Here is a 10,754-nt window from a genome sequence, read left to right on the forward strand (position 1 = left end):
GTCTAAAATATAAAGAACTCTCAAAACTCAATAGTAAAATGCAAACAGTTCAGTTAGAAAATGGGCAGAAGACATGAAGAATCATTTCCCTGAAGAGGATGCACAGATGACAGATAATTACATGAATCGATGTTCAACATCAGTAACCATTGTTGTTGTTTAGTTGCTAAATCATGTCCAACTCTTTGCAACCCCATGGAATAGAGCCTGACAGGCTCCTCCTGTCTGTGGAATTTTCCAGGCAAGAATATTAGAATGGGTTGCCATTTCCTTCTTCAGGGAATCTTCTGACCCAAGGACCAAACCCATCTCCTGCATTGGCAGACGAATTCTTTACCACTGAGCCACCAGGGAAACAATAACTATTATGGAAATGCAAATTAAAACCACAAGAGAAACCACTATACACTGATCAGAAAGCTAAAATTAGAAAATAGTGGCAATGTCAAATGCTGGCAAGGATGTAAAGAAACTAGGTAAATCATGCATTACTGTTTGGAATATAGGGTAGTAACATCATTACATAAAAACAGTTTGCAGTTTCTTATAAAAATCAAACTTGTAACTACCATTCAACCCAACAGTTATGCTCTTGGATGCTTATACCACAGAATTGAAAACTTACGTTCATGCATAAACCTGTACATGTACATTTACAGCAGATTTACTCATGGTAGTCCCAAACTCGAATCAGCTCAGATGTCCTTCACGATTAAATGGCTAATCAAACTATGGTACGTGTGTACCATGGAATACTACTCAGCAGTAAGAGAAAATGAACCATAAACACATGCAGCAACTTGGATGACTCTCCAGGAACTTACCCTAACTGAAAAAAAGCCAGTCCCCCCAAATTGGATACTGTGTGATAGTATTTCTAAAACATTTTTGAAATAGTGAAATGAGAGAAATACAGAACACATCAGTGGTTTCCATGAGTTGCTGTAGGACAGGGGTGACTATAAGTAGGCAACACAGGGCTCCTTGTGGGGATGGAAATGTTCTGGATCTCGACTATATCAGTGTCAATATGCTGGTTGTGATTTTGGTCTTTTGATAGCTATCGGATGAGTATAGCCTTTCAGCTATACTCAGATTTCAGTATCAAATCTTTATCAGATTACCATAAGATAGCATAAGTTTGTTTTGCTCTTTCTTTCTTGTGATTTTCTTTTTCTCACAAAACTTGAAAGTTGAATATAATATTTTTCCACTGAAGCAGTGTTGTAAATAGTGAGATTCTAAGACCAGACTTAGATTAAAAGCCAATTTAATTCATGATGTAGTTGAACATTTAACTACTTAACTATTTCAACTATGTCACAGTACAGACAGATTTGAGAGCTGACAAAGTCTATTGTAAGAATGTATTGATCCTTACATCTTCCTCCCCATGCAAGTTACAGAGGCTCAGTCGCAGATAGAGGGCAGGGACAACATCATGTTTGCCACCTCTTACCTTGTGCTATATATATACCTGTAGTAGCTTCCAGCTTCAGCCACTAGGAAGGAATAGGTAGCTTGGATAATAACCAATTCTCTTTGGACCTCTAAAGAGAACACTCTGTCCCTCGCAATTTTATGACCAAGATTCTCTTAAGTGGGCTTCCCTGGTGGTTCAGAAGGTAAAGAATCTGCCTGCAATGCAGGAGACCTGGGTTCAATCCCTGGGTTGGGAAGATCCCCTGGAGGAGGCCGTGGCAACCCAGTCCAGTATTCTTGCCTGGAGAATTCCCATGGACAGAGGAACCTGGCGGGCTACAGTCCGTGGGATCGCTAAGAGTTGGACACGACTGAGCGACTAAATACAGCACACAGCATAGTACTCTTTTAAGTACTAGATGTTTGCTAATCTCAGAATACCTCTACTATATTATTATATTGTTATAGACTCATTAGCTTTTCGTAGCTATTTTTTCAGGTGATTAGCAATGAATCCTAATAGGTATTTTCAAATGTAAGATCTGTTAAAAGTGACTTTGCTGCTGCTGCTAAGTCGCTTCAGTTGTGTCCGACTCTGTGCGACCCCAAAGATGGCAGCCCACTAGGCTCCCCCATCCCTGGGATTCTCTAGGCAAGAACACTGGAGAGGGTTGCCATTTCCCTCTCCAATGCATGAAAGTGCAAAGTGAAAGAGAAGTCGCTCAGTCGTGTCCGACTCTTAGTGACCCCATGGACTGCAGCCCACTAGGCTCCTCCGTCCATGGGATTTTCCAGGCAAAAGTGCTGGAGTGGGGTGCCATTGCCTTCTCCGAAAAATGTCTATAGACATTGCTAAATGTCCCTTGGGTTGCAAAATTGTTTCTGTTGAGAACTGTTGATATAGTCCAAAGGCTGCTAGAGATTTGAAGGAAGAGAGTGAGGTTCTGTGACATTCCTTCTCCTGTCTTAGCTAATACAGAAGAACTCCTGAGTATATCTAAGAAATAATGTCAGAATGTAGAGAATGCAAGGCAGATAAAACCAAAGGAAAGCAAAGAAATCCAGATTGGATATTTGCATCCCTACTCTTTATCTAAAATGGCTTATAGGTAACTGTGGTTCAATATAGTTTAACTGACATTTTTTTTTTAATTCTTACTGTGTGGATACATTGTATTATGGAAAGTGAAAGTGTTAGTCCTTCAGTTGTGTCTGACTCTTTGCCACCCCATGGACTGTAGCCCACCAGGCTCCTCTATCCATGGAATTCTCCAGGTAAAAGTACTGGAGTCCCTTCTCCAGGGGATCTTTCTGACCCAGGGATCGAAGCTGGGCCTTCCACATTGCAAGAAGATTCTTCACTGTCTCAGCCACCAGAGAAGCCCTGTATTATGGAACAGGACTACAAAAATGAATAAAACATGACCCTTCAAGGAACATGTGATGTTTTCTGTCCTTTTCTGCCCTTATCATGTTATTTGGTCTGCTTACTTGCTTTCAGCTCGGTTGTATAGGCATTAATTGCCACTTGGTTTAAATTTTGAGCTTGTCAATCCATCTTCTGGGGACGCAGCAGAATTAACACTTGATTGTGTTCTGAAGACAGATTGAATCCAGCTCTTGTGTTCTGCTATCATCTTGGTCATTCAGATTTTCTTCCTGTTTCATAATCTCTAAAGACCTATTCAAGGATCTGTAAGATCTTAGAGCTGCTCTATAAACTGCACAGGTAAAACCTTAGCATAGAGAAAAATGACATTTAAAAATATTTAATAAGAAAAGAATCTTATACCAGATTTTTTAATTGCTTTGTTAAAAGTCCATGGTATCTATGAATTTTTCATCTTGATATTAGAAGTGTCATTAGTAGTAGAAAATAAATCAGATGACTTTAATAAAGAAACCAAACATGACTTTTAAGTATCCACTAAACATTAAATCAGAGACATTAGTTTGCCAACAAAGGTCCGTCTAGTCAAGGCTGTGGTTTTTCCAGTGGTCATGTATGGATGTGAGAGCTGGACTGTGACGAAAGCTGAGAGCCAAAGAATCAATGCTTTTGAACTGTGGTGTTGGAGAAGACTCTTGAGAGTCCTGCAAGGACTGCAAGGAGTTCCAACCAGTCCATTCTGAAGAAGATCAGCCCTGGGATTTCTTTGGAAGGAATGATGCTAAAGCTGAAACTCCAGTACTCTGGCCACCTCATGTGAAGAGTTGACTCATTGGAAAAGACTCATGCTGGGAGGGATTGGGGGTAGGAGGAGAAGGGGATGACAGAGGATGAGATGGCTGGATGGCATCACTGACTCAATGGACGTGAGTTTGGGTAAACTCCGGGAGTTGGTGATAGACAGGGAGGCCTGGCGTGCTGCGATTCATGGGGTCGCAAAGAGTCGGACACGACTGAGCAACTGAACTGAAACATTAAATGAGGCTTCCCAGGTGCCTCAGTGGTAGAGAATCCGCCTGCCATTGCAGGAGATGCAGGTTCTGTCTTTGGGTTGGGAAGCTCTCTGGAGGAGGAAATGGTAACCCATTTCTAACCGAAGAGCCCATTTCGTCATTTTTCTTGCCTGAAAAATCCCATGGACAGGGGATCCTGGTGGGCTACAGTCCAGAGGAACTTGGTAAGGCTACAGTCCATGGGGTTACAAAGAGTCAGACATGACTGAGCATAGCATTAAATTAGAATTGTGGATAGTCATAGTCTTATCTCATGTGTCTTTAAAAGCTGGATGTTAGTATCCCTCAGTTGGAGATCTGTTACTTACTTTCAACATGTACCAAAATCCAACACACACACACACACACACACACACACACGAATGCCTTATAGTACAAGCAAATGGACAGCTAAGTCCTCTTTTCTACCCCACATCACTGCCTCCCAAAGAAATATCCTCATCATCAAATCACCAGATTCTCCAAAGAGCCGGAAGTTTCTTGGAGCCAGAACCTCATCTGACAAGGGGTCGGTGTCCCTTTAGCACTAATTTCTTACATAATCCACTAGTAGATTGGTTGAATTAATGAAATCTTATACAAAGTCAGTGGTTAGATCACTCATACAAGCAGCTAAATCTAGAGTTTCTTTTTTAAATGACCTATAGAATAGTGTTAAAAAGATGCTTAAACTAGAGCTTTCAAAATACAGTTGTTAAAATAATGGTTAGGTACTTTTAACTTTGGCTAAATTCTGATTCTAGGCTTTGGCTTCAGTAATCTTCTAAAAGTCCAGCCCATTTCATAATTTAAAACATAAGTGTATAATAGATCTTTTCAACCTTATAATCAACTCCATAATTCAAAAGTTTTTAATTTGGCTGAAAAGAATTCTGGCTAGCAGACACTAGATGTGTCCCTTTTAAGATGAGATTATTTGGTAGTTTCTGCTAATTCTTTTGTCCCTTCCAAATAATTTTTGGTGGCTAGACTGGCCACCGTGTCCACATATTCCACACAGGACTCCCATTACCTGTCCCCCTTGTATACAGGTCAGTTCATTCTTTTCTGTTGATTTCCACATAAAGTGTATTCCTTCTTGAAGCTATTAACATCCAGAGGGGACTGTTGAGCCTATGATTTCAAAGATTATCCCCCAAAGCTTCTATTTTCTCTGTTCCAAAAGTATAATTTTTAATATGTACTGTATATTGTGGAAAAAACACAAAATATTTATTTTATTCTGTCTGTATGAGAAATTCTAAAAAAGTGAACCCCACTCTTAAGCAAATTTCCTCCCATTATTTTTCTGTAATGTTTATTATTTGGCTGGCTTATGATTTTTGTATCTTTAAAAATATATTTAAGACTCTTCAATACCTGACTTGAGCATTCTGAACGTTGAAAAAATGTGAATTGTGGCATGCAGGGTCTTTTTCTTATGTTGAGAAATGGTGGGCTTGGCTTTTTCTAGCTCTGCTGTTGGCTCTCAAGCTAGGTTTATACTTCTAGAGGATCAGAAGTCAAAGGGATGTATTTGAGTCAGTAGTCATGAATACCCCCACACATCAGATAATCTCGGTCTAGAAAGAGGAATAAACTTCACAAGCCTTTTCATGGATAGCTATTCATACAGGAAATGTTGAAATAGTCTTGACCATTTGTTATTTGCTGTTTTCATTCATCCATTCTCCCCTTTAGATATGGCATGTTGCATAAAGGACAGAGTGTTGTTTCTACCTTTTCTGAAAATGAGTCTGTAAATGTTTAAGCAGCTACTGTATAGTTATGCACACACATGTGTTACATATGTCCAGATCAGTCTAACTAGCTTATTTCTAAAATTCCTAGCAATGAAAATAAAATGGCATTATTATTGCTGTTGTTTAGCTCTAAAAAAATAAAAGTCTTCTACTTTCAAGTGTGATCTCCCCTTCGGGATTAGGGCCTTTGATGTTTCATTGTTGTGTTTTAATTTATTAATTCATCTGAGGCAGCCAGAGAAGAAGGTTCTCTAGAATTTTATGAAGACTGTTTCCAATAATCTCTTTACTATAAATGCTCATTAAGCATTTCTGCTTAAGCTCTATTTTCCATTTGTACATTTATCCTGTAGTGTAGTTGACTTAAATTGTTAAGCAAAACCAAAAAGATTTCTCATCCCTTTAATTGCATAAATTGTGATTTCTGACTTCAGTATAAATTTTCTTATCACCAGCAGAAGAAGCTCACAGACCTCTGCCATCAGATCATCAGGGGGTTAAATTCTTTTATCAGATATGTTTATGAGGGGCCACAGCCATGCCGCCTGTACTGCCTTTCTTTCTTTTTTTTTTACTTTCTAGTTCACTAATCAAATGTATGTTAGATTGATTATTGTAAAAGTATAAACCATAGAAAATTTGACAAGATAGATGTGTAAATTATCCTTCTGACAGAACTAATGATGCACTCCAAGCACCTTCTGTTTTCCAGCGCTTGGTGAGTGACTTCATTAAATATGCAATGGCTGTTGGGTGGCTTCTCAGACGATGGTTCAGTTCCTTGTGGAATTGCATTATTACTAGAGGTGTAAAGCCAGGCAGACAAGCTAGCTGTTGGGCATCCTGCTGAGGTTCTAATGTGCTCCATCTTGTTGGAGCAGTTGTTTGCAGTCTTTTCAGGACAATTACATCCATAACCACAGGACATATTCAGTGAAACTATATTACAGATAACAGTGGAGACTGGCATTGACTGCTTTTCACCCCACTCTCCTGAGTTGCTTCAGTGTCGGTGGCTTAAAATAATGACACTTTTACCACTCACAGAGTAGGTTTATTTTCTTTTTAATACCCTGGAGCAAATCTAGAAATAACTGATTTGTAACTTTAAGTGTTAAAATCATCGGATATTTGAGGTGAAAAGATCTTGTAGATTCTAATCCCTTTGCAGATGAGCAAACTCAGGCTGAGGCATTATGATGAGTTCTCAGGGAGACAGTAGGGGGACCTGGTAGGACATCTTTCAGGTGGCAGAGACTGCATGAGTAGAAATTTGTATGTTCAGCCTATGGTTTTAAAACTCTTTTAAACAGAATTTTTCTTTTGAATTTAAGATTTTTTTTCTCCTGCTGTAGAGCATTTTCCCTCGTCTTAATACCAGCAGTACTTTTTTATTTCCAGAAGCCAAGCAGAATATTTTGCTTTCTGAGAATGTCATGGTATTTATTATTTTAATGACAATTGATTGTTTCCTGGGAAACTAGACAGAAAAGATGGTTTGATTTGAGCTTAAAATGGTATTTAAGATTTCCAAAAGGCAGATACTATGTTGTATCACTGCAGCCTGATAAATGGGAGTGCATTTTAGAATGACAGGCTGAATGTTTTAATGAAAGAAGCTTTCCCATTTTAGTTTGCCAATTAAATCATTGTTGATGACTTAGATCATTAATGAACATTTGTGGAAAATGACCATTTGAATTCAATTATTGCAGTAATACATTTGACAAGTACTGACCACAAATAATTCTAGCCATAAATAAGGTTTATCCATTTTTCCACGGATAAGTCAACATCTTGCTTTGCGTTTTAATGCCACAGCAAGTTGATGTTTCAGAATTCTTTTATAGATTAAGTACATATCCTTTCTTACGAAAGTTCTACTTAGAAAAGATTATGTTTTTCATTGAATGCCTTCTAAAGTATAATTTATGCTGCTGTTATATTCGTTAGTCTCAGAATAAATTAGCAGGACTTAGAAAACAAGAAGGGAAACATATAGTATGTAAAATCTGATAATTATATTTAAGATGGTTTTTTATTTATTCAGTGTATTTGATTTATTCAGTGACTAAAAAAACTCTAATTCTGGAAAAACAACAGGAAGAAAAATAACCATTATTTGAACATGCAAATTTATTATAAAGTCACATGGAAAGAAAATGCAAATGGAAAGCTTCATAACCAGATTTTTTTTCTTAAGCCCAAAGTTCAGATTTTTTCAATTTTTTAAATGATTTTGTTCTTCTCAGAATATTTTATGGATATATATATCTTGTCATTTTTGCTCTAGTATACCGCCCCCCCCCCCCCAAAAATCATCTGGATGTGTTTTCTTTAGTTAATTTTATTTTTTCTGAAACTTTGGCATGTTTTGGTAAAGACCAGAGGTGGGTTCTTTTGAAACGCATGTTTTTCTCATTTTGTTATTTGTAAAATGGGCCATAATCTCAGTCCAAGCTTCCTCCATCTCCATTTTATAGTCTGCAGAGAAAGGAGATACTGTGGAGCACAGGCTTCCCCTGGGAATACATTGGGCTTAATGAGCTTGATAGTCTGGTGGGCTCAATAAATCAAATAAAGCAAAACATTTCTCATTTTTGAATAAAAGCATTTATCACACAGTGTTTGTTCATTCATGGTCGCAAGATTGATTGGTTTCCAGCATCATAGTGTATATTGAAGCATTTTTGATTTTGTTTTTTCAGTGGGCAAGTTACGGAAGCAGTGGCTAAAGGAAAGTATCTCTGATGTCGGCTTTGGGATGCTGAAGTCTGTCAAGGAATATGTGGACCCCAATAACATCTTTGGAAACAGAAACCTTTTATAAATCCATTACTATTGCTAAGAAAAATGTCACTTTTATTTTAAGTCTTTAACTATGGTTATACCAGTAATCAAATATATCATGGACTTTATTTCAGCTGCATTTGTTTGTTGGTTTAAAATAAGTTTGTTTCATTCTGTGGTTTGTTTTGTTTCTGCATCTATGGATTGACAGATGGTATTCCTAAATCTCTCTCATTGTAGGTGCATTAGTTTACAGCCAACTGGTTGTCATTTCAAATTTCAGTCAGGCAGCACAAGGCTGGCTCCCAGTTGTTATTTCAGAGGAGGATGCTGCCAGCTGTTTTGTATTGATGTTTCTTCTTGGGGAACAAAGGCAGATTTTGGTGTCATCTATTGTTTCTCTAGCCCCCTTTTTAAAAGAATTTTTCTGGGAAGCAGCTATGTAGGGAAGGATTCCACTGAGCAGATATATACATGTATGTTTTTTTAAGAGAGCGTTACTAGTGTGAGTAGGCCATTAAGGGAGAATACCCATGGAAGGGTATAGGCACCCTCTTACTTAGGATGCCTCTAGTTCTGTAACATGCTTGGCCTACATTTTTATTTGAAATTAGTATCCAGTTATGAAACCTTAAATCATTAGGATAATTTATTCTGTCAGGGGACATCTTTTGTTCTCCATATTTCTGTTTCTGCTGAGGTATGAGTTGAATTTGTATCACTGAGAAAACGCATGGTTATATCCTAATCCATTCTTTATATGTTTTATAAGGAAGGCTGATGTCTCATTCGTTGTATGTGAAGAAAAGGTTTGCCATGAAAGAAATGCCTCTATTCAATTTAGAGTACTGATGTTTCTCATTTCACATTCTTGTTGCTGAGACGCAGAAGAAGCTGCAACAGGAGCAGAAGAGGAGGACTCCTTACACTGAATGTCTCCAGTTCAAAGACTTGTTTGGCTAAAGAAACGCAGTCATCATTCAGCTACTGAAATACGAAAACCTCAATAGTTTCAATGAGAAAAAACTTTTTGTAAAAAAATTAGCCCAAACAACATGAAAAATTTCCATATAAAAGTAAAGTTTCAATTTAGTTTTTAATAATGGTTTAATGCCTTTTTTGAATTACTGGTTTAACCTAAATTTTTAAAACAGTAGTTATTAATACACATGCCATAATAAAATGTTTGAAATATCATATTTCTTAAATAATAGAACATTAACCACATATAGCAAACATTTTTACATTCAAACCTACATATTAAAATAAATAGTTACTTTGAATCACTGTTAAGGTTCATGATTCACATTTTGGGATGGATTCTTTTATTAATGCGATACCTAACTTTTGATAATTTTTTTAAAATTAATATTTGATCAGCTAATGTAAGTCAAAATGCAGACAATCCTTTAAAAGGACACACTGTCTGTTTATGTAGCAACAGCTCCAAAGTATTTTTGGGCAGTTTGATACCTTTTATATCTGAAGTAGCCTTAACCAGAAAAGTGAAAATCTAAAATTGACAAAGTGATATTTTTGAGACTTCAAAATGATAAATAATTTTTAACAAAATTGGCCTCAAACTAATAAACTTAAAATATGTAAGCAAATAAAATTGAACTATTAGTTTAACAAAAACAAAATATTTATTTATTAAATGCTGCCTCTCTTCATTGGTGATTTATTTTTAATTATAAAATTTCCAGCAGATCTTTACTTCAAGCCCTTGATGTTTGAAATAGTTGGATACCTGATGAGGAAATTAACACTTGCTTCTAGGGTTATAAGAATCTCAGCTTTATAAAATGCATCTATTCATGAAACTAATTTCTCTAATTGATGATCAAAATGTAAAATTTAATACAGTACTAATATCTCACTGACGTGTATACATGTTTCTGAGTAATATTTTTACAATAAAACATAGATTCATAAGCAGATCCATTCCTTTGCACGTGGTTGTTATAACATTCTTTCCCAGGGAGTTCAGGTTTCAGCAACCTCAGAATTAGGAAATGTAACACCTGAAATTGTTGGTTCACTATTCTCCATGAACCTTATAGAAATTAGTGATTTATGCTTTTGTTTTTCTTCTCCCATGCATGCTTGACTCCCCAACCTTGATTTTGTAGTGATGACTGCATTTACAAAATTTTGAATCATTTCTACAGGGATGAGTTTGAAACACATGAACACTTATCAGTACTGTTTCATTCTGATTTAGTAAATCAGAAAGCCTTTCCCTGCTTCCACACTCCTGCTGCTGAGAGGTGCCTGAGCATATACTTAGTGTCTGCAGAGAGTTGAGTTCTTGTATACACACAGAAGCACTTAAAA

At 36.9% G+C, this 10,754-nt stretch overlaps 1 protein-coding gene across 1 annotated transcript in view; it reads left to right on the plus strand.

Annotated features, from left to right (window-relative positions):
- AGPS (alkylglycerone phosphate synthase) overlaps nt 1–10,357 on the plus strand; it is a 130,245-nt gene extending 119,888 nt beyond the window's left edge. The window contains exon 20 of the mRNA XM_018065051.1: nt 8,336–10,357. Within this exon, the coding sequence (XP_017920540.1) occupies nt 8,336–8,457 (122 nt within the window). The 3' untranslated portion in view covers nt 8,458–10,357. The remainder of the gene's footprint in view (nt 1–8,335) is intronic.

The sequence above is a fragment of the Capra hircus genome, chromosome 2 (genome assembly GCF_001704415.2).
Source record: "Capra hircus breed San Clemente chromosome 2, ASM170441v1, whole genome shotgun sequence".
NCBI classification, from domain to species: domain Eukaryota; kingdom Metazoa; phylum Chordata; class Mammalia; order Artiodactyla; family Bovidae; genus Capra; species Capra hircus.